General features: G+C 42.2%; 3 protein-coding genes across 9 annotated transcripts in view; 2 read left to right on the forward strand and 1 right to left on the reverse strand.

The window, feature by feature from the left end:
- Positions 1-12,839, forward strand: part of abcc8 (ATP-binding cassette, sub-family C (CFTR/MRP), member 8) — a 56,831-nt gene extending 43,992 nt beyond the window's left edge. For 2 of the 3 annotated variants that reach the window (XM_040025170.1, XM_040025171.1), the window contains exons 26-39: positions 707-954; positions 2,666-2,832; positions 4,183-4,410; positions 4,616-4,708; positions 5,282-5,384; positions 5,812-5,925; positions 6,841-6,961; positions 7,400-7,530; positions 8,252-8,330; positions 8,586-8,694; positions 9,407-9,510; positions 11,042-11,175; positions 12,023-12,085; positions 12,553-12,690. In XM_040025170.1, coding sequence (XP_039881104.1) covers positions 707-954; positions 2,666-2,832; positions 4,183-4,410; positions 4,616-4,708; positions 5,282-5,384; positions 5,812-5,925; positions 6,841-6,961; positions 7,400-7,530; positions 8,252-8,330; positions 8,586-8,694; positions 9,407-9,510; positions 11,042-11,175; positions 12,023-12,085; positions 12,553-12,690 — 1,832 coding nt within the window. Of the gene's footprint in view, positions 1-706; positions 955-2,665; positions 2,833-4,182; positions 4,411-4,615; positions 4,709-5,281; positions 5,385-5,811; positions 5,926-6,840; positions 6,962-7,399; positions 7,531-8,251; positions 8,331-8,585; positions 8,695-9,406; positions 9,511-11,041; positions 11,176-12,022; positions 12,086-12,552 lie in introns of all 3 variants that reach the window. The other variant, XM_040025169.1, reaches the window with a different exon arrangement.
- A 465-nt stretch (positions 12,840-13,304) lies between these two features.
- On the forward strand, positions 13,305-15,400 carry kcnj11 (potassium inwardly rectifying channel subfamily J member 11). Its single transcript, XM_040025184.1, has one exon. It carries the CDS (start codon positions 13,909-13,911, stop codon positions 15,079-15,081), a length of 1,173 nt encoding a protein of 390 aa, XP_039881118.1. The 5' UTR covers positions 13,305-13,908; the 3' UTR covers positions 15,082-15,400.
- Positions 15,401-16,254: 854 nt separating this feature from the next.
- The window catches only part of mob2a (MOB kinase activator 2a), a 54,459-nt gene continuing 47,620 nt past the window's right edge, over positions 16,255-23,093 (reverse strand). For all 5 annotated transcript variants that reach the window (XM_040025191.1, XM_040025188.1, XM_040025189.1 and 2 more), the window contains exons 3-5: positions 22,310-22,403; positions 18,466-18,590; positions 16,255-18,093 (exon numbers count right to left, since the gene is read on the reverse strand). In XM_040025191.1, coding sequence (XP_039881125.1) covers positions 17,780-18,093; positions 18,466-18,590; positions 22,310-22,403 — 533 coding nt within the window. In that variant the 3' untranslated portion in view covers positions 16,255-17,779. The remainder of the gene's footprint in view (positions 18,094-18,465; positions 18,591-22,309; positions 22,404-23,093) is intronic.

The raw sequence follows: 23,093 nt of genomic DNA on the forward strand, positions 1-23,093 counted from the left end.
AGTTGAGAGTAGAAGTTGTTTCTTTAAGCCTGCCACTCATTATTTCCCCATCTTTTCCTCCCTTTTTCTCTTGCTTCCTCTCCACCTCCAGCTTGTCTGAGCCTCTCAGACACCCACATGCAGCCTCATGCTCCAAAGCTTGCTGCTTGATGTAATGTGATACATTTAAATCCGAAGTGGGAAAAAGGTTGGAGGTCGTTACTTTATCTCTTCACCCCCGAGTCAGTGTGCGGTGGTCACCCTGGTGCTCCTGAAAAACATGCCTTTCATGGGAATGAGCGACTGCTTGTCTTTGTGGAGTGTAGCTTCTGTAGCCTCTAGCACACCTTCTCCTCTCATTTGGACCTCTGTCTATTATTTCTTCACTTCTCTCCTTTCCTGTGCTAGTCGTGGATTGTCAGACTGGCGCAGGAGGAGAAATGTTGAGCAATATGTCAGAAAAGAAGAGGAAAGAGAGAAAAAGTGAAGGAATGAAATATTTGAGAAGAAGGGTAGAAGGAGAGAAAGAAATGTAATGAGCGTCTGAGCTGTGAGTTGTAGCAGAGCAGGGCGTTTTTAGACAGAAATAAGCAAATTTACATAAGATTAAAAAAAATGTGACAATGGAAGCAGTCCTTGCAAAATAGATAACTCGGCCTAATTACATCTCACAACTGGCCAAAAACAAAACCTTTAACACTGCACTTCATCTCTGTTTCAACCCCAGAGGAATCTGTGGAGAGTGAAGATGATGACAACCTGTCACAGGTAATGCGCCAGAGAGCTACCATCCCCTGGCGCTCCTGCGGCACCTACCTGTCCTCTGCAGGGCTCCTCCTGCTCAGCCTGCTCCTCCTGTCGCAGCTCCTCAAACACTCCCTCATGGTGGCCATTGACTACTGGCTGGCCCACTGGACGTCACATGTCATCGCAGCCAAGAAAGACGCCTCAGCTCACAACTGTACCATCGTACAGGTGAGAGGATGCACCGCTCAGCTTTTGATTTAGACACTTAGCTCTTTGTTTCTGCTTCTCTTGAGATATTTTAGAGCCATAAAGTATTTTCTGCTTCGTTCACACTGCCTCTTTAAAAATTATTTGAGCATTAATACAATCAGTGGGTCATTTTTTTTAAAAGATCCATCTAGTGGCACCGTGTCCTGCTGAATATAAGCAGCAGCCGTCTGTCTCTTTCTCTCACCCGCTGCATGTCCAGCTAAGCGTTGATAATAAATTGTCACTTGAATGCTGATCACAACTTGTCTGGCTGAACTTCAGTGCGTCGTTGCCAGCTTTATCTAATCTGCGCTGTGCTACAGACTAATCCACGAGGAGACTCTCAGAAGTCCTGTTCTGACAAACGCACACTCGGCCACTTCACATAAATGCCACACTGCTTCTCTCCTTCTAGAGAGAGGAAATAATTGAGCAGTGAGAGGATTAGATAGTGGAAATGCTTCATGTCACAAGTGGCAACTGGGCTGAGTGATGAGCAGCTAAAGGGTCTTTTTTTTCCAGTGATATCTCTGATATATTTTGCTCTTCTTTTATAGGTCCGACCTGCAACTTTTTCACTGTATATAAAAATAAGCATCAGCTAACATTAATAGCTGAGACTGTAATGAGTTCATCTAAAATCCCAAATATATATTCTGAGAGGTGCTGATGACATCAAATTAAAAAAAAAAGACCTTTTTTTTTCTCCTTCAAATAGTAAATCTTATCATTTTATATCATTTCTATGTTCTAATGTGAATAAATGTGGCTTTGTGATATTTGCATTTCACTGAATTCTGTTTTTAATTACACTTTGCACACCTTCCCAGCTTTTTTGGAATTATCTATCAGTTTGAGGTGCCAGACCTGCTTTTGGATTATGCTTCCTGGCTTTTGTTTAAATTTAGATCAGTGTGACTCAGCGGGGAGAGCACGTTATGTACAAATCACAGGTTTTAGCCAAGTGAAGCATGCCGTGCTGCAACTGTTTCACTCATGCAGCATAATCATCAGTTCAGTTTGCTTTGTGATCAGCTGACTTACGAGATCTAATCAATCAGGACTGCGTGGAAACCATTATAACCATAAAATCCTCACGATTACGCCCTGAAGCTTGTCTTTATATGTTTGCTGTCACTTACATTTTAATGTTTGGTGCTAGAGCTGTTATTTCTTGGCCACTGCTCCTTCAGAGGACGGAGTGCTGCCCCTTAACTCTGTCATTAGTAAATGGTTAGGATCTTGATATTAGGTCTATTTTTATAAAATAAATGTAGCTATTTCTTTAGCGAACTGTGTGAAATTGAAGAAATTTGAATTAGTGATATGTGAGAATGAAAATGAAGATAAACATTTCTTAGTATTATGATCAAAAGTTATCACATAAAATAAAAGAGGATAGAAAATTTGGATCCAGGGTGAAGAGAATAATTAGATTGGAAGCAAAAGGAAGAAGAAAATAGTTCCCCGGCCCTCTTTATTTCTCTTTTTCTGTTCAAATATTATCAGCTTAGCTTGGAAACTCTCACTGGCTTTTGTCCTAGACAGCTGGTTTTTAACCAGCCTCGATGTTTAATTGTGTTTATATTTACAACAAAGTAAGTAGGACGACAGACTCTTCTTTCTCAAACAACACATAGCATTGTGCTCATGCCTTTTATAACCCCCTCTGTGTGTGTGTGTGTTATAGGACTGTGGCTTCAGCCACTCCTGGTATCTGTCTGTGTTCAGTGTGCTCTGCTGCCTGGGCATCGTCCTCTGTCTCGCCACCTCCGTGGCTGTGGAGTGGACCGGTCACAAAGTGGCCAAAGAGCTCCACCACAGCCTGCTCAACAAGATCATCCTGGCCCCCATGAGGTGCGACGCTCAGCGCGTTTGTGTGTTTGTCTGTGTGCACGTGCGTGTGTGTGTGCATTATGATGTGTGAAAACGGGCAGAGACAGAGAAAGATGTGTGTTTGCTGATGATATAAGAGAAAACACAGTTAAAAGGTTTTTTGCCTCATTACTCTGAGCACCATCTGCTTTCCTCCTCCAAAACCCAGGAGACATCACCTGCCTCAAGACACATTGGAAAGCACTGTATATACACATAAAGAAGCTGCATTAACATACTGTGCAGAATTCACATGAATGAATGTAAACTCAAGATTCAAGATCTTTTATTTGCCACGTGCATAGTTATACAAGTACAACACGCAGTGAAATGTGTCCTGATACGCTCCTCGACTGTGCAAAAAGAGAGAGAAAACATTATATACAGTAAGTAAATATATACAAAGAGGACATTATGTGCAGTAACTGAGCCAGACAACTCTGGACAAAATCTATTTCCATCTGTAAGTCAACGTTTCGGATTATTGGCTCAAAATTTGGCATGTTACATTTTTAACTGACTAAATCAAGCTTCTGAAAATAACTCAAATATGAGAAAATAACATGAATGTTTGAGTTATAAAGTGGAAATGCATTTTTTTCAGTGGCAGAAGCATCCACACTATTTTTAATTATTGAATCTTATTTTATTTTATTGTATAATTCTGATCTTTGAAAATAACCTTATGAGATTAAATCAGTCATGTCAAGGCACTTTACGTTGTAAGGTTCAGACTTAACAAGATGATAGAAAGGATCCCCTGCGAGCAAGGTCCCATATCAGAGGAAGAGACCCCAGGTGGTTGGGGGTGAGCGGAAAGAGGTGGGAGAAAGCCCACAGGTGAAAACACAAAGTTAATGACATGCAGTAGAAGCACAGAACTGCATGGAGAGTGGAAAAGAGCCGAATGGAGAATGCTCAGTGCATCATGGGAAGTCCCCCAGCAGCCTGAGCCTATAACAACATAACAAATGGTTAAGAGTCACCTGATCCAGGCCTGCCTATAAGCTTTATTAAAAAGAAAAGCTTTTAAGTCTAATATTAAAAGCACAGACACCTCTAAGGGAGCCAAGTGCTCTATTTGGGATAATTTGATACTTTAAGGTCTTTAAGATGTGATGGAGCTCAGGTCTTCGTATGTGAGGTATGTGAGAAGGATTTTAAATTCAATTATGGATTTAACAGAGAGCCAATGAAGAAAAGCTAATCTCTTTCTAGTCCTTGTTAGAGCTCCAGCGGAAGCATTTTTGATAAGCCGGCAGTATTTCAGAGAGTAATCTGGTCATTTTGATGATAAAGTCCAGGGGATTTTACTCTCTTTCTTCTCTTCAGGCTCTTTGAGACCACTCCTCTCGGCAGCATCCTAAACAGATTTTCCACTGACACCAACACGATCGATCAGCACATTCCCACCACCCTCGAGTGCCTCTCCCGCTCCACCTTGCTATGCGTGTCTGCTTTGGGTGTCATCTCCTACGTCACACCCGTTTTCCTCATCGCCCTTCTGCCGCTGGCTGTCACCTGCTACTTTATTCAGAAATACTTCCGGATGGCTTCCAGGTGAGTCTGACGGGATAGTTGGAGGGAAGTCACAGACACATTGCTATATAGCAAGATTTTTTTTTTTTTTTTTTGGTGGGACAAAATAAATATTCCTTTTCAGAATGAAATTCATTAGATTTATGATTTGGATGCAAAAATCTAATATCTGAATGTGGTCCAGCTGATATTTCCCCGTTTGCTGTCTCTGCTATGTTCTGGTCAGGGACCTGCAGCAGTTGGAGGACAGCACACAGCTCCCTTTACTCTCCCACTTCTCTGAGACAGTTGAAGGTCTCACCACTATACGAGCCCTCAGGTAACACAACCTTACATCCTTGGTGAAAATGGGAACTTTTAAAAAGCCATAGCCGAGGTTAAAAATACAATATTTTTCAAAAGACTTTCCTCTGAAGACGCTGTAGGCTACTTGTGTGCAAACAGAGACACACAAAAGCTTCAGCATTTACGACTGGACTAGAGTGGACTGTTGGTTAGGTAATTATGTACTGTAGAAGTGAAAATGCCAAAAGCTTATTTCAGGTATTTGGCTGAAATCAAACATTCAGTGACAAAGGAGCCACAAGTGCAAACATTTGAAGTTGTTTTCAGATTCTTGAGATCTTTGCACATTTGGAAAGGCAGCGTTTATTGAAATATCCTTACATATGTGGCATTTTCCTGGACCTGAAAATGTCAAAAGAAATTTCAGCCTTAAATACCAAACAGCCAAAGCCATTAGTTTTATTTCTGTCACTAAAATGTCATTATATTCCTAAAAGATAAAGAGCAATGAGAAATAGCATACGGTGCTCTTCTTAGATGTAGATGTAATGCAGTCTGTGATACAGTCAAATAACAAATGAATGAATTAAACCCCTTCTGTTGGCAGGTATGAGCCCAGGTTCAGACAGAGGTTACTACAGTTCACCGATGCCAACAACATCGCCTCTCTCTTCCTCACAGCAGCCAACCGTTGGCTGGAGGTCCGCATGGTAATGATCCGTCTGCTGCGCACTTCTTTAAAATTCCCATCAGTTCTGCTTCACTGTTTGTCAGATATCTGCTTCACATTTATGTTGATGTTGCTGGGTAACTGCTCCCTCTGTTGGGGTCTATAAAACACTGAATTTTTCATTCTCGTATTAGCTTGAAATGCTGTCTACATGTCATGTTTTATGTATTGACCGTGCTGCTCACAGTTCATTCGGCTCCTTGTGTTTCACAGCAGCAGAAACCTTTGAAATGTTGATGAATGCAAACAAGAACACGCCCCCACCGCCCCCACCGCCCCCACTGTCATGTCTGCTAACAATAAACCAATCTACAATAATGGATCTCTTTAAGCGTTATTTACCTTCTTCAGTTATTAAGTGAAGTGTTAACTTCTCGCTGTGATGTTGACTTCGTCTGTCTCTGCAGGAGTACATCGGAGCCTGTGTGGTGTTGGTGGCGGCGGTAGCCTCCATCACCAATTCGCTCTACAACCAGCTGTCCCCCGGGCTGGTGGGGCTCGGTCTGACATACGCACTCATGGTGAGAGTGTGTGTGTGTATGTGTGTGCGTTTAACTGTTTAGCTGTTAAGGTATTTACAGGTTTAAGCTCAATGTTGCAAAAACCTCCGGCAGCACTAGTAGTATAAAGAACACTTTCATTACTTGACCAATGTGTTTCATTTGTAGTTAATTTATTTTAAAAAAGGATGGAGAAAATTGTCTTTTGTAACAATTTCTTTCGTTTGTTTCTACTGATTCTTACATGTTTTAGTGCAGACAGATAAAAATAACTTTTACAGTCACAGTAAAAAGAAAATGTGTCCTTTCTCAAGTTTGTACACATCAGTGAAAAGAAATCTGATCCTTACCAGGTTTAAAATTGAGTACATACAGCCTGAGATGAACAAAAACACATGACATACTGCACCATAATAATTAATCATCATGGTTAATCTTTTCTGTATGACTTCATCAGTCTCTCGCATGGCTCACTCTTCTTTACAATGTTGCTTCAGTTCCCCGTTTATGCACGGCTCTCTTAAGTTTCTCTCTGACACATGGACTGGACTGGGTCACTGCAACACCTTGATTATTTTCTCTTTCAGCCATTCTGTTGTAGCTTAGCCACAATAAAGGTTGTGGATGCTAAAAGGTAGAAAAGGTTGATTTTTTGTGTAAATTTGTTTCTTTTTTTGGTATATTTTTGCTGTAAAAATGCAGCAATTTCAGGTAAATTGGGAACAAAATGTTTTTATTTCAAGTGTTTTGTTTCTGTGTTTCTGAAAAAGCCGGTCTAGAAAATTCATCGTGACAGTCACGAAAAGCCGAGACACACTGAGGATATTCGAGTTGTATCTGGGTGAAAACAACAACAATGTCCACACCGAAAGGACTGCGTGTCTGTGTGGTGACATTTACTCAGCTCATCTCCTCCCTCCTCCCTTCTTGTATCAGGTGTCCAACTACATGAACTGGATGGTGCGTAACTTGGCAGACATGGAAGTACAGCTTGGCTCAGTCAAGAGGATTAACGGCCTGCTCAAAACTGAACCAGAGAATTACGAGGGACTGCTCAGTGAGTGCACTCTGCCACCTCAAATTAAACTTTCTCTTACTGATTCAGCAGGCGCTCAGAGAAATCGTGAAAAGTGTTTGTGATTTCTTCTTGAGTGAAGAAGCCTGAAATTAACTCTACGTTCATCACTGTCAGTTCAAGAAGGCTGTCATAATGCTCACGAGAAATGGATCTTTATCCCTCTCGCACTTTTTGAAAACTCTGCTAATGTCTTTTATATCCCCTAATAATCGATCATGCATGCGCTATGTAAAAGTGTGTGCGTGTGCAGTATGCAGTGCGTCTGTTTCTTATCCATAAAATGTGGGAAAGTTTTACATTTTGGTCACAAATTGAAGGAGAATATATGCTGGTAAGGTGGATTCACTCAAGTTTTTTGCTTCTCGGATGGAAAAAAGATCAAATTGAAAGTCGTGATGTTTTTCTTGTGTGTCTCAGCTGTGTCTCAGGTTCCTGACGGCTGGCCCCGACAGGGAGAGATCAAGATACAGAATCTGAGCGTCCGTTATGACGCCACGCTGAAGCCTGTGCTCAAAAATGTCAACGCACATATCAGCCCTGGTCAGAAGGTACAGGACAGAAACCTGTGTTTGAATGTGGAGAAGCATAACAGATTAAATGAAAACTATTTGGAGAAAAAACAAATATAGGTCATATAGTTGCATAACAGCTAAATGACGCAGATTTTGCATATTTCCATTTATTCTGGTGTTATTTTCCCTCAAACTATTTCTGTTTTTTATGTTATCATTTTATTGTTGGTGTTTGCACGTGTGCCCCGTCAGATAAGGAAGCTGTCATTCAAACTGTGTTATGGACTGTTTTTGATCAGCGTCAGACTCACAGCAGAAATACATCCTAAGATTTAAATAAACCGGAAAGCTAATTAACAGGAGAAATGATACAAGGTCAAATAAATAAATCACATTTAAATATAAATGAAATAATGTCTGCATTTATTTTTAATGCCACTTTGGATGCATTTAATGAAATATTAATGTATTCACTCAGTACTTTATTTTTTGTGATTTTTATTTTTATTTTACCAATTTAAGTCTTCTACTTGTGAAAAGAGATAATACAGAAAATACACATTTTAGTTTACTGAGCACTGGTGAGCCTTTTAATGGACTTTGACATGTTCAGGGAGTAGCCTGCTCTTGCTTTATCCTGCCTTAACAGCTAGGATAGACTCTAGCCACATGCCTCCCACACCAATAAGCTGCTAAGAGAATGGATGGATAGATTAATGGTGGTAATTATGATGACTGTTTTTGCTTTTTTTCCCAGGTGGGGATCTGTGGCAGGACCGGCAGCGGTAAATCCTCTTTCTCCTTGGCCTTCTTCCGCATGGTGGACATGTTTGAGGGTAAAATATCACTTCGGCTTCACACCAGCACAAAAAAAAGTTAACAGGATAAAATATACATCTACTTTTGGCTGTTTGCTTATTCACACGTAGATCTGCACGTTTGATTTTTACACCAGATGCCCTTCCTGACATAATCCAAATGGGATTCGTGTCTCCACAGGGGATAAAATAATAATTGAAATAGTAGAAAAAAAGAGGAAACGTGTCTTAATTGGTGAAATCGGGGTGTTTTTGTAAACTTCTGTCACACAGGAAGGATTGTGATTGATAACATCGACATCTCCAAGCTGCCTCTGCAGACTCTCAGATCTCGGCTGTCCATCATCCTCCAAGACCCTATCCTGTTCAGTGGCACCATCCGGTACAGTAGACTTCTCTGTCAAAAAGAAGACTAGTGAATCAGTGATTCTGCATTATAGTAAGGGGGGGTAGAGAGTCTTCAAAGACACAAAACAGGAGGTGAGCTGTGGATAAGAGCAGTGTCCTCTGAAAACTGCAGTGAAGAGGTTTATTTTTAGACTCCAGCAGCACCGACCGTAAAAGCAATGTCATCCCAGAGAAAAAACAAGCTGCACGATGGTCTCAGACTGTAGTTTTATCCAGTGATGTAAAAGCATATTTCAGTGTTTGTCCCTTTACATGTATGGACTCAGTTTGGTGATGACAGAAGGGTGTGTCGCTCGAGTTGACCAGCTCATACGCTTTAGTCCATTTACTGGAATATTCATTACACAGTCATCAGAGACGCTGCTTCACATAGATCATAATGAAAATGGCCCCAGTGACAGCTCGGAGGTGAGGATTATATTAAAGCTTAAATGTACAGACCACGAATAAAAATGACTTTTTTAAAGCAAAAATACTGATTTCAGACCCTCAAAATATAATATTTATTATGTCTTGTGAAATACAAACATGGATTTTTGGTGACTTGGGATATTAGGAAGGATATTTCTCACTGTTTTATGACACTTTACAGATCATCCAAATATTTGTCATTCAAAAAAATGCCTTAATCATGAAGTAACTGAAAGTTGCAGCACTAAATGTAGCTTGTTTTTGCGGGTTTGTAGGTTCAACCTGGACCCAGAGATGAAAGCAACTGATGAGATGCTGTGGGAAGCGCTGGAGATAGCTCAGCTGAAACTTGTTGTTAAATCACTTCCAGGAGGCTTGGGTGAGACATCTGTGTTTATTCAAATGTGTGTGTCAACTTTATCGCATTTGCAAACTGTTTATTTTAAAAGACACACAGAGAGTAAAGTGTGCTCACCCGGATCTGAACATTAAACAGAAAAATTAATTCTTTCTCAGAAGTTACATGCACTCTGTCAGCGTCACATCTACCAGCTGCTCGAGTGTCCCCATACAAAGATCGAGCCGCTGTATCAGATGACATGAGCATTCATTTTTAACTCGCTGCAGTGGCTGTTTTATGTGCTGCTGCTCCGTCCTGCACAGTCTTCTGCTCGTGGTTTTGACACAGGACACTAGACAGTTGCCGCCAGCAGGAAGACTCGCGGCCAGATCAAATATTATCTGAAAGTCAAGTCAGAAAATCCAACGTGCATAAATGATGAATGCTTGAAGCGATGATGTTGCACGGGGCCGTCTTTGTGTGGACATTAACACTGGCGCGTGAGCACTTCCAGTTTATCACTCGATTCCTTACGTCTCTGCCGTCCTCTGCAATTCATCACAACAACAACAAAAGAAACGCTTCTCTTGTGAAATAAGCCTGCTGCTCATCTCACATGATCAATTTTAGTCTTTGTGTGTGTGTGTGTGTGTGTGTGTGTGTGTGTGTGTGTGTGTGTGTGTGTGTGTGTGTGTGTGTGTGTGTGTGTCAGGATGTGACAGGTTCAAGCTAAGCTGCTTGCAGCTTTAGTTTATGTCTGCTGGAACCAGATGTTCAGTAAGATATTGATCCCTGAGGCTGGAGCTGATGGCTAGTTAAGTTCGTCCTTTGATTTGGTTTAAGCAACAATTCAGTGTGCTATAGATTTATGCTGTGTGGTGAACCAACCTGAGTCCTTGTTACCGCCTTTATTATATGTTCATAATGGCAACTGTACAGTTTGAGGAATTAAAAAATAACCTTATTAATCATATTTAATGCAAAACACCAAACAATGCCTCTCAGTGTGACTTCACTGCATAATGCAGCTCACCCCTCCCATTATTTCTAACCCTTTACATTCACCTTGTAACTAGTTTGATTCCTGTTGGAAGCCTCTGTTTGAAGAGTGACACGCGTCCTACTGTTGAATAAACCGAGTGCCGGATCCTCTCGTTGTTTCTTCTTCCTGTATATAAACGTCAAACTTACATGACGTTACAACCAAAAAGAAAATCTCAACATTCAGCGAATTAATTCATTAATTATTTACCTAATGGTAGATTTTTTTTATTCTGTGTTAGGTTAAATCACTAGAGAGCTCTTTGGTTCTTCAAGCATTTTTATGACTTAACCTTCATCATTTATAACACTGAGGAGAAAATGGGAAATCAATATCCTATTGATCTGCAATCCAAAACCTAAAGGCTAATTAACTTTACCCTCTTACTCTTTACACTCTTACTTAAGAAAATAACTGAACTACGTAGTTCCTCTGTAGTGTCATGTGTCGCAAAAAACAACAATAAAAAAATGCTTCTAAATTCTGGAAATGACTGAAACATATTGAAGTGTATGTTTGTGTTTTCAGATGCCATAGTGACAGAAGGAGGAGAAAACTTCAGTCAGGGTCAGAGACAGCTGTTCTGTCTGGCCAGAGCCTTCGTCAGGAAAAGCAGTATCCTTATCATGGACGAAGCCACAGCATCCATAGACATGGCAACGGTGAGTGTGTAATTAAACAAAGAGCATCTTTAAGGCAGAGAGTGGAGAACAGGTGTGAAGAGAGAGAAAAGAAATGAGAAAATCAGAGAAAGGGGAGGTGAAGGACACGAGAAGAGCAGGGGTGACACAAAGTGCACGCGGTAATTTTCATCTGTGGGCATGGCAACAAAGAAAATGAAGGAAAAGCTGACAGACTGAATGATTTGTGAATAGATGTGCAAAGGTAAAAGATTAACACTTTGTTCTTTTGTAGAGTAATATTACAAGAGGTACAGAACGAGAAAACAAATCTCAGCAGTTTTGGGAGTAAATGGTAAATGACCTGTATTTGTATAGCGCTTTACTTAGTCCCTAAGGACCCCAAAGCGCTTTACACTACACGTGTAACATGTAGTGTACATGAGTAAACCTTTAACTGATGCTTTTTGCATGCAAGGAGAAAAAGTGTAGGAGAAAACATGCATGAAGTGCCAAGAGAAAATCTGAAATAGAAGGAAAATACTGAGGACACCGAGAGCCTGAGGGGAATTTCAGGAAATGGTTGCTCCGTACTTAAAAACCTCTCTTTTATACGATTGGCCACAAAGAGCGCCAGTTCCAGCTTACAATAAGGCAGCAGCACTGCCCTCAAGGAAACACGATTGAGCCTGTAAGAAGGGACGAGACAATGAACAAGAGATGATGGTTTGAACAATAAGGGTGAAAATGTGATTTTTTTTTTTTTTAAACAACATGAATGATGATGTTAACTATCGAAAGCACCTTTTTGTTTTTACACAAACTCTGAATCCCAGTGAAGATAAAAGCATGTTTGCTTAAACTAACCTCCCTGCCTCCATCTCCACAGGAGAACATCCTGCAGAAAGTGGTGATGACTGCTTTTGCTGATCGAACAGTAGTTATCATAGCAGTGAGTATATCCCCCTTGCCATTTACAGTAATGCATACAGCTTTGGCATTATCACAAGGACTGCTGACCTTTGCACTGCACTGCTGACGCTTTAACCTTGAAAAGCTACAAATACAGTGCTAGTTATTGAAAGAGGAAATCAAGGCATGTTTCTGGTCTTATTCTTTGTTATTGCAATTACATTATAGAGAAATAACAGAGGTAAAAAAAAAAAAAAGTATGATAAAATGTGTGGTGCTCACTTTTGATATTTCTCATGAAATATTTAAGAACAAAAGCCAAACAGCCAGAAACCTGATGAACTCTGGTATTTACAGTGGATGCAACCACACACTTAATTTACCAGCCAATATAAAGATGCGCATACAGCTTTTTCTATCGCAGCTTTGTTTCTAAACCGTCCGAGTGATCTAGCATCGGCTGGACTGCTCACTGCAGCAATTACTTTCTTCTGCTCTGTCGCGCAGCATCGCGTCCACACCATTCTCAATGCCGACCTGGTGATCGTGATGAAGCGGGGGATCATCCTTGAGTACGACAGACCGCAGGCTCTGCTGGACAAGGAGGACAGTGTCTTCGCCTCCTTTGTGCAAGCGGACAAGTAGCACAAGAGGAGGAAGAGTGTGGAAGCATTAAAGGAAGACATTCAAAGTGCAATTGATCCCATGGAATATATTCCTTTTATTTTTTAATCATGTTGTATTATATTTGTACATAAGAATGTTAATGCTTTGTTAATAAAACATAACTTATCCTTAAAGTGTGTGTCCAGAGTTATTTGTGCAGTGAGACTAAAAGTGTGTTTTGGGCATTTGTTAAACTTGCTGTTTGAAACTGATTAATCATCATGGGATTGTAAGTTTAAAATGACCTGGAGCTAAGCAGACAAATAAATGCACACTGCCAGAAACAAAGCATGCTATAAACATTCTTCATGTGCTTCTAGTGGGATTGAGGCTGCACTTAATGGAGTGAACACTGACAATCTGACAATAGAAATTTATAAAGCTGGGATGGGCTCGGAGATGAAAAACAAAACAGATCTGGTTTCTGTGGTTGACCAGCCCACTGCCTGCTAGTGCCTAATGTTGTTTAAGTTACAAAAACTCTGACCATTATATGATCGGATAATAAGCTGCCTGTGGCATAGCAGCTACACGGCTGAACAGTTCTTAATGCGTAATGGTCTCTCCTGCATTCTCATTGAAAATGAAAGGAAGGGCACCACTCTGGTGGTAATGGTGGTGGTGGAGGGAGGGAGGGACTGCCTCTCCTCACGTTACCAAGCTATAGCGAAGTAGCGAGATCAGCAAAGAGCCAACTGCGCCTCATGAGCCTGCCTCCTCTTCCAAATGTGATAAAACTCAGCTCAGAGGCCCATTACGCGGCGATAGAAGGAACATTTTACATCTCACTCGATTTCCTTTACGCACAGGGCCGCGGTGAGTGCGTACCAACGCAGCGGTAGATGGAGATCACAATGGGAACAAAGCGGTGTGCCACAACTACGCATGGTCGCTCCATTTCGTGAGTGACGGCGTCAGCTGCGGAGCTGTTAGAAGAATCTTCTCATGGGATTTGGCGGTTGTGAGGCGCCTGATCTGGAGGCAACGTGAGGAGCACACATACCTCCAGAAAAGAGGGCACTACAAGGCTCTCCCTTCGTGCGCCTGACAGCTGCCGAAAAGCTGACACCGCACCGGTGAGTACCGGCTGGTAAGAGAAGTCACCGGGAGAGAGGAGAATTTTTTTTTCTTCATCCAAGCACAAGCAGGCAGCACCTTCAAAGCGAAACGGCTGTGGGTACGTAGCATGGGAGCGCTATGTTGTCCAGGAAAGGACTCATTCCTGAAGATTACTTGCTTACACGTTTGGCCGAGGATGTTCTGCAGCCCAAATTCAAGGCGAAAGCGGGGAAGGCTCGGTTCGTCTCCAAGAACGGCACATGCAATGTGGCGCATACCAACATCCGAGAGCAGGGCCGATTCTTGCAGGATGTGTTTACCACGCTCGTGGATTTAAAATGGCTTCACACGCTCATCATTTTCACCATGTCGTTTCTGTGCAGCTGGCTCCTTTTTGGAATGATCTGGTGGCTCGTTGCGTTTGCGCACGGCGACTTGGACCAGAGCGGAGACGACTTTATCCCGTGCGTAACGGATATTCACTCCTTCTCCTCCGCGTTTCTGTTCTCTATAGAGGTCCAAGTGACCATCGGCTTCGGGGGCCGGATGATCACGGAGGAATGCGTCTCCGCTATCATCATTCTGATCGTGCAAAACATCGTCGGGTTGGTAATCAACGCCATCATGCTTGGCTGCATCTTCATGAAAACCGCTCAGGCCAACAGGCGCGCGGAGACGCTCATTTTCAGCAAACACGCTGTTATCTCCGTCCGAAACAACAAGCTCTGCTTTATGGTTCGCATCGGGGATCTGAGGAAAAGCATGATCATCAGCGCCACCGTGCGAATGCAGGTTGTCAAGAGAACCACCACGGAGGAGGGTGAGGTGGTGCCACTAGACCAAATCGACATACACATGGATAACCCAGTGGGTACCAATGGCATCTTCCTGGTATCTCCACTCATCATCTGTCACATAATTGACAAGCACAGCCCCCTTTACGAGCTTTCAGCCTCTGATCTGTTACACCAAGACATAGAGGTGATCGTTGTGTTGGAAGGGGTGGTGGAGACCACCGGTATCACTACCCAGGCCAGGACGTCCTACGTGTCTGAGGAGATCCTGTGGGGACAGCGCTTTGTGCCTACAGTGTCCGAAGAGGACGGCATGTACGCAGTGGACTACTCCAAGTTTGGCAACACTATGAAGGTCCCAACACCTTGCTGCAGCGCTAAGACACTGGATGAGGCAGGTGGCATCGCTCGGTTTAAACTGACCGAGGGCGTCACCTTGCGGGCGTCAGTAAGAAGACGTCGGGGCTCCGCGGTGGCTCGAAGGTCCAGGCTGGAGACCATGAAAGCTCACGATTAAGAGTGTGAAAATCATGTCTGCGAGCATTTTGTATGAGTGTTAACAGTCTAAGATTGGTGGTTATTGATTCAGATAATCATATTTATTTTATAACATATGACAGGGATTACCTGTAATCAACAATCAGCATATATTCTCTGCAGCCGTATGCAGCCTGTGCGCACAACATGCTTTTATACTCAGGGTCAGCGTGAAAATGAGATAGAATGCACTGATAATTAGAAGTGACTGTTGTATCAAGAGTGAATCAGCTTGCCTTTTATTTAAAGAAAAAAGTGACTGCATGTGTCCTAAATAAATAAAAGAACGCTGCTAGAAATGGTGTTGTGAATGGGTCACAAGACGGAAATGAAATTAGAACAATGAGGCACTCCCACAATTAAGCAAGGCGGAAGAACTCATTAGTATATCCCCTGATTTTACACAGCATAAGTTATAGCACAGTAGGCTGTAGCACTAAAAAAAAATCTGCACTACAGTTTCTCATTACTCTTGTCGATGGCTACATAGCTGCCAGCTACTCTGACAAAGATTAAAATACAAACAGTCAAAGATCAGGGCTGAAGAAGCAGTCATACCCAAACCCAACTCTACAGGCTGGATCAAACTAACCTTACAGTTCCCACAGTACAGTCAAAAGAATCATTTACATTTTATGAGATCGCATTTTCCACTTGCAGAAAAAAGGCGAAATGTAAAGTATAAAATATATTTATTACAGAAGCATCATGGATGAGATTGTGCTATACTCAAGTATGACCTCCCTCCAGTTAGCTCTTTTCAAGTTTCACATGTATCCTTCCACAAAGTCTCTCCAGATAAGGAACCAAAGGTTTTGGCATTTTCTCCCTAAACAGACAGGCAGCCAGACTGCCCTCGAGGTCTCCACAGAGGTCAAACAGAAGAAAACTGAGTTCTTCACTCTCCAAAAAAAGATACCTTTTGCCTGCCTCCATCTTCCATTCATTCTAACAAGCTTCTGGTCATACTAAAGAACCTTTGATCACCATTACAAAAAGGGTCAACACATGCTGAGTAGTATTTTATCTTAGGAGTGAGGTGGAAACATAAATTCCAGTGTGAAGTTGGTGGAGTTCCCATTAAAATGCTCACATCAGGCTGCTTCTTCAATTCCCACAAAAAACAAAAACAAACAAAAGACACAGAGACAGCTGGCATTTCTCTCTTTTATTAGATTATAATCCGCAGAGCTTAAAATATTAAATTGCTTTTAACTTAGTTAATAATTAAAATACATAAAAACAAGAGCCAGAACTGAGGAACCCTGCAAAAAAAGTTAAAATAAATAAAAAAGGAGAATTATAAATTGAATCCTCCTCCATACAGAGGCTATTTCTGACAGAACCCGCTTGTGATTCTTTGTACAGTAAAGTCCAAGCAGACTGTGCATTTTCTATACATGTGTAATGATACTGTTATCATTTCCAAAGTAATTTTTCCTCTGATATATATATAAAAAAGCAAATTTAAAGGGACTGGTAAAAATAAAATAGATTTTTATTTTGCACTGGAATTACTGGTTTAAACAGCAGAGCAGCGTCACACCATTGCCCTCACCTCTCACTCCATCCCTCTCTCCCCCTCTCTGCGCCTGCAGACATTACCTCATGTCTTTGTCCTTCTGTGCTGCTGGAGTGAGTGGGTGGAGATGGTGTTGGTGGGTTAAGGGGCTGCTGCTGTGTGAGACACCAGCAAACAGCTCTGATTCACCTTATGCAGGCACCAATCTGTCTCAAAGTCTCGATTCTCTGATAGGATTAAATATCTCTCATACAATCTTTATATTCTCTTCTCCGTCACCCTGTTTCTGTGGCGTCTTCCACATCTTTGCTGCCCTCTAAAGGTAAGCTCTGGGATATTTTTGTTAAGGGGTTCCCCTGGTGATTATTTGACTATATTGTAGTTAAACACAATCGACATCTGTCTGAGCAGTCTGGTGAACAAGGGATAGAGAATGAAAATGAGTAGAGTCTCTCTGGCAGCAGTGACGTATTCTCTCAGGTCCTGAGTAGGAAGCGCTTTAATCATCCCCCACATAAACAACCCAAAACAGTGATTGGCTAGTATCGCCCCTGTCAGGCAGTAACATGGCTCCCTACTGGCCAGGGTAGTGGCCGTGCGCCTGTCGGCCGCCTCCCACTGTCGAAGGGGGGAAGGACAAGCCCACAAGTCAGCAGAGACGCCTCTTCTCCACACATCAACAACACTGTACAATAGTAGGTCGAAGCAAAGCAGAGCCCCCCTTCCTGTACTGTATGTTAGGCAGAGGATAGAGGGAGGCGAAGTGCTGACAAACACACTGCACCTCCCTCTCAAACCAAAAATAAAAAGTCAACAAAAAATAAAAGAAAATAAAAACCAAAAAAAATAAAACACATACTTTTTGTTCCTAGTTTAAATTGCAGAGAAGGTGGGAGGAATTTGTCCCTTGGAGGAACGCTCACGCCAATTCCTGCTGGCGTGACAAACCCCTCCCCTACCCACCACCCCAACCCTCCCCCTTGAAAAATCCCCCCTCCCCCCCCTTTCCTTCCGGCTGGTTGGTTGGAGTTGTAGCGAAATATAAGGGTAGTGGAAGGTCTCTTAAGTCCTGCTTGCACCAGGGCCTGGCTGTCTGTCCTTCTCCATCTGATCTTCTAACACCCCCGCGGCTGCCGTTTCACCACCGCCCCCCCGCTCATCTCTCCGTCACGTGGTTTTGTGAAGAAGGGGAGGGTGCTGTGGCGGAGGGGGCCGGGGTTAGTGCTGGCAGCGGGGCAGGGGTGCAGAGGATTTCGGACAGGTCGTCCATGATACAGGTCTCCTTGGGGTCGACCAGGTTGAATTCCCTTACGAAAACGATGAAATGTGCATACAGAGTGTTCAAGTGGCCCTGCAGTTCCAGAGCTACCGTCTCTTTAAAGTGCGCCCAGTAGAGGTGAGCCAGCACGTGGAACAGGTACCGGCAGATCTTCTTTACCAAGGACTCAAAGGAGTTGGGGAACTCTTTGCCTGAAGCGAGAAAAAGACAAAAACAATAATAACTAAATGACTGAGCTTTTGGCAGTATTATGAACTGGCTCGTGTTGCCAGTCCCTGAATAAAACATTATAACTTGGTGTGAATGCAAAACTAAAGATGCAGCACTGCTGCAGGTTTGCATTAAAAGTGAGTTATTTAAAAAGTGCTGATAATATTCATTGCTTAGATAATAAAGTAAAAAATCCCAAGACTCACAAAGCCTTTTGATTGCAATCTACAATTTCTTCCTGCCGTTACTCAATGGACTGCTGCTGATTTATGGTACCCTACACTTCCACATCTGCACCAGCAGGGGGAAGTAAAGTGCTTTAACACTTCAGAGCTGCTCCGGCCCGCACTCACCATATTTTGTAGGAAAGATTTCCTCATCTGTGACCAGTTTCTGACAAAGACTCATTACAAAGTCTACATATTGTGGAGCAGTGCACTTCGTCTTCTTCCCCTTCTCGTCATACCAGTAGTATATTCTAGAAAGAGAGTAACACAGAGGAAACGTCACAATCCCTGTTATTACAACAACATTAAGACATATGAATGGAGAACAGGATGTGATTACACAGCAGTGATCAGAGCTTTAATAATCATAATGAATGCTGCTGAAAGAATGTGTGTGGCTCATGTAGCAGCAGCAGCATTAGCTCAGACAAAAGTGTTTGCTAGAACAACAACAACAAACTTTATTTATATAGCACATTTAAAAACCAGTGGTGTACCAAAGTGCTTAACATGCAAGAGATAGTAACAGGGAAGGATGAGGGCTATGGCAAGGTACCAAAACGTGCTAGCAGGTTGAATGGCATTAAAACACACGAAGGCAAAAGAATTGCATATAAAAGCATAAAAGAAGGCCAAGTGTAGAGGATCAAACAGTCAGAAAAAATTAAAAATGAATTAAAAGTAATTAAGAATAAGCCGAAGATAAGAATAAGCGTTAAGCTAACTATCAAGCAAGCGTTAACTGGTAGAAAAGGCGAGGCTAAATAAGTGGGTTTTTAACCGCGTATAGCGATGGGGAGGTTATTCCATAAATCGGGTGCAGCCAAGGCAAACGCGCGGTCACCTCTAGTCTTCAGCCGAGATCTCGGCAGTACCAAGAGTGACTGGGAAGATGATCTTAATGCTCCAGTAGGGGTGTATGATCTAAGTAGCTCAATGAGGCAGCTTGGCGCTATATTGTTAATAATTCGGAAGGTAAGCAGCAGGATTTTGAATTGAATGCGGTAGAACAGAAACGAACAAGCAGGAAGATAAAACAAAACAAGTGACAATTAGCTCATGAAAAATCACCTGCTTTGTTTCCTCATCGAGGAAAAACCCAGCCCTCTAATCAGAGTATCACTGTATGACTGAAAGTGATACGTCAATCTTATGCACGACCCAGATATTATGTTTACATTTTTTGGCTACAGCGGATCCCGTGACTCTGAGTTTTAATTTCCTGATCGGGCCACAATGCCTCTTGCTGACACTGATCCCCCGTCAGTCCTGCTGCTGGGCAAACATTTCCGTGGGGGCTGACCCAGATAACTGAATTGTAAGCGGCTGGCTTGGAAACATGGTTAACAAAAGGTCAGACGGGAGGTCAGCAGGCACCTTAGAGATAGATGGATGAGCCACGGGAGGCTTTTCGAGGGCTGTCAGGAGACGAGATGTTGAGACAGAAATGGCAAAATAACCACAGGGACCAGAGATGATCTCTGAGTTGGAAAGGCCAGTGAATAAGCAGATAAAATGTGAGTGCAGGTGTAGCGGTCTGCAGTGCGGTTGTGGGAGGCAGCAGGGCAGACATAACAAAACCTGAGGAATGTAAAGTGTCCACATAGCTGATCCTCCAGGAGGCAACTACTGACCACAACAGCAGGACATGACACTTACAATACACTAACAGACAGACAGTCTAATACTGTGTGCATGTGGGAGACGGGCTAAACTACAAATATACCTGTGCTGCTAAATACACAGAGACAAGCAGACATGGTAAAGATAACACAGTGACTTAGTCAGACTTCATGAACGGGGCACAGACAGCTTTTCAAATTTAATATGCTTTTGCTTAACCTTTAGTTTGTCTCTTTTATAGTGTCCTCGGTTTATAGTTAAGAAGAAAAAGAAGTTATAATAAAAAATAAAAAATCAAATCGCTAAAATTGTTCGAGTGTGTACAACGAGCGCCTGTAGAGATGTAAGAAGAAATCTGATCACAAAACAAGATTAAATATAGTAAATCTAATTGAGGATACTTTATAAAACATGGCTTTATGCCTTTTTCAACTTTCTGTCTACTGCAAGTTTTGATTCAATTGTATTTCTTAATCTCCTTCCTCACTTTTTTTTGTTTTTAAATACTGACTTACACAAAAACTGACTGTGCAGTGAATGTTTAGCTTCGAGCTAAGTGACTGGATAATGTTTTTTTTATTCTTTCCTAATGACGTACGTTTTTATAACAATGCTGAAGAAGTGGGTGTATTTTCAGAAACAGAATCTAAACTGGAAACATCTATAAGAACTCAATGTATAGTGAACACAGTGAGCACTTCTATCCACCCACCTACACAAAATGGGTCTAAATAGTTACCAAATGGTTCTGGTGCCTTCAGAGCTCATGGAAACATTTTCTTCCAAAAATAGTGCTCAGCTCTGCCCTTGGGCAGGGGCACTGACGCTGCTGCTGTGACTGGGCCTCAGTCAGTTTTAACCACAGAGGGCGGCGCGTGCCAGGTCCTGCATAGGCAGGAAAAGGCGGGGTGCTGGGCACCAGGCAGCGGAGAAAGGTACAATCCTAAATGCTGGGCTTACATTTGGAGTTCAGACTATTTTCATTTTCACTCCAACTCTGCGTCTTTAATATTCAAGACATTAACTCACAAACAAAAACCTGTTAATCTGCTCCAACGCCTCCTCCGTTCAAATACCGCAGGTGAAGCATGTTTGTCTTATTTGTCAGGGTGTGGGTTAGAAGCAGTAGCTCAAGGTGACAACAGTGGAAAACTTCATTGTCTGACAGCTGAACTCGTGATTACTGTCAAACACCAGGTTGTTTGTCGATCTCTCAGAATTCGGCTTGAGTGATTGCATTACTTACAATGTGTTAAGAGGCGTTTAGTGATTTTTGCGGTTTTTCAAAGTGTGGCTAATCTAGTTTTTCGAGCCTTCAGCAGACACAGGGGAAAAGAAGGCCTCTTTTTAAGAGGCAAGGCCTCATAAAAAGACTGCACCAAACCTCAACAGGGGAAGCAAGTTCAATAAATACTTAAGAGTTAGTCATAATCCCCTTGTGTTAACATGAGATGGATACACTTCTGTCAGGATTATCCAAAACAAACTAATGTAAAATATGCCTAATTTACTGCACATAGTAGTGATAAACCAGTTTAGTACAAAAGGTATGGGTCTAAAAAAGTGACAAGTTTCAAAAAATATCCTGTGTGGTGACTTCAGAGCGATACACATTTCAGCCCCTGGACTGGAACCGATTGCTAACAAATGGCAAGAGATTAAAGGCAGACATCCTGGTGACACTTTGATCAGAGAATCAAGGAAATGTGTGTGTGATGTGAGTGTAATGATATTAGCAGGGTTCAGACAGCAGCAAAAATCACAGGCTGGACTGCAAGGCATTGAAGTTGAACCTGGCCCAGGCTACAGTTATTAGCATGTGGACTCTACATTTGCCAGACTACATCAGGTTTTCGTCTGTGCAAGCCAGTGATAATAATGAAAAGAGGAAAACTAGTGCTTAAAAAGGCCATGCCTTGGGTGCAACATCTAAGCACATCAAAGCCCTAACCTTCTGTTTGTGAGGGGCAGCCAATCAGAAAAAAGTTGACTTAATAGGTGAGTGGCCTTAAAGGCCCCCTTCCCAGACCTGAGAACCTGGATGAAGGACTAGTGTAAAATAAGGATCATTTTTGAACTGCCAATCACGCTAATAAATTCACAAAATAATGTGAAGCTTCAGATGAGCTGAACAGATCTCCTTGAAAGCTTTAAAATATGCACATTTCTATACTGTGTGGGTAGTTAGAAGACCGAGCACCTCCTCGGGGTTGTGAGTTCGCCCTTGCTGACCAGAGAAACGTTGCTTAATGAATTATCCAATAGGACACCAGATTTCTGATGAATAAACCAATAAGGGCTCTCCAGGTGAGTGATGAATAAACCAGAAGTGTGGGCGATAACTTACGTGTTGCAGGCCGTCATGGCTTGACAGATCTCCCCAGTGCAGAACTCTGAGATAGTGCTGTACTGAAGGTTGATAAGATTGAAGAATGTTGTTGCTGTGGGAAAGAGATGAGAGAGCACAAGACTGTTGGTCATCCACAACACAGGAATTATAACAACACTAATGCACAGGCATGCCAGTGGGTGAATGACCGTAAGAAGATATGTTATTGTCACATTCTTCTTTGGCTCGTGAGGACACACCTAGAATTGTATACGCAATGCTTAGTGGGAAGTCAGAGTCGCATGCGCGCACACTAATTCCAATTATCACATCCTTCAAAAGATGTTTTTGTTTCTGATTCACACAAAGAATGGGAGGAGGCTTTGACAAGCATTCACCTAAAACAGACAGGTATTTTTGCTGCAAGGTAGAACTCCTGCACAGCCTTATACGCTTGCACAACAGTGTAACAAAGCAAAGCTGGGGTCTATAGGGGCTCAAGAAAACTATTCAACTGTCAACATGCTTGCAAGGCATGTTAGTTGTAGGAAAACCCGGCCATCTTACTTGTTATCTTACTTGTAGTGTGAGACTCCTTAAGTAATACGTCTTCTGTGACTGTGTTTTTTTTAAAGCTTTGAACTACTAGAGGGACTCCCAATGTAATCATCTCCAACAACAGGAGACATAAATACGCTAAATAAGGCAAAATGTCAACCGATTTTTACAAAGGAAAGAAGTAGATCCCTTGCTACTCCTATTAGGATTAAACTACCATCCCACTAGTTCCCACACATTTTTC

Source organism: Simochromis diagramma, unplaced genomic scaffold (genome assembly GCF_900408965.1).
Source record: "Simochromis diagramma unplaced genomic scaffold, fSimDia1.1 OVJJ01000293.1, whole genome shotgun sequence".
NCBI lineage: Eukaryota > Metazoa > Chordata > Actinopteri > Cichliformes > Cichlidae > Simochromis > Simochromis diagramma.

Coding starts and splice junctions, on each gene's coding strand:
- kcnj11 (XM_040025184.1), top strand. CDS start 13,909: ATGTTGTCCAGGAAAGGACTCATTCCTGAAGATTACTTGCTTACACGT.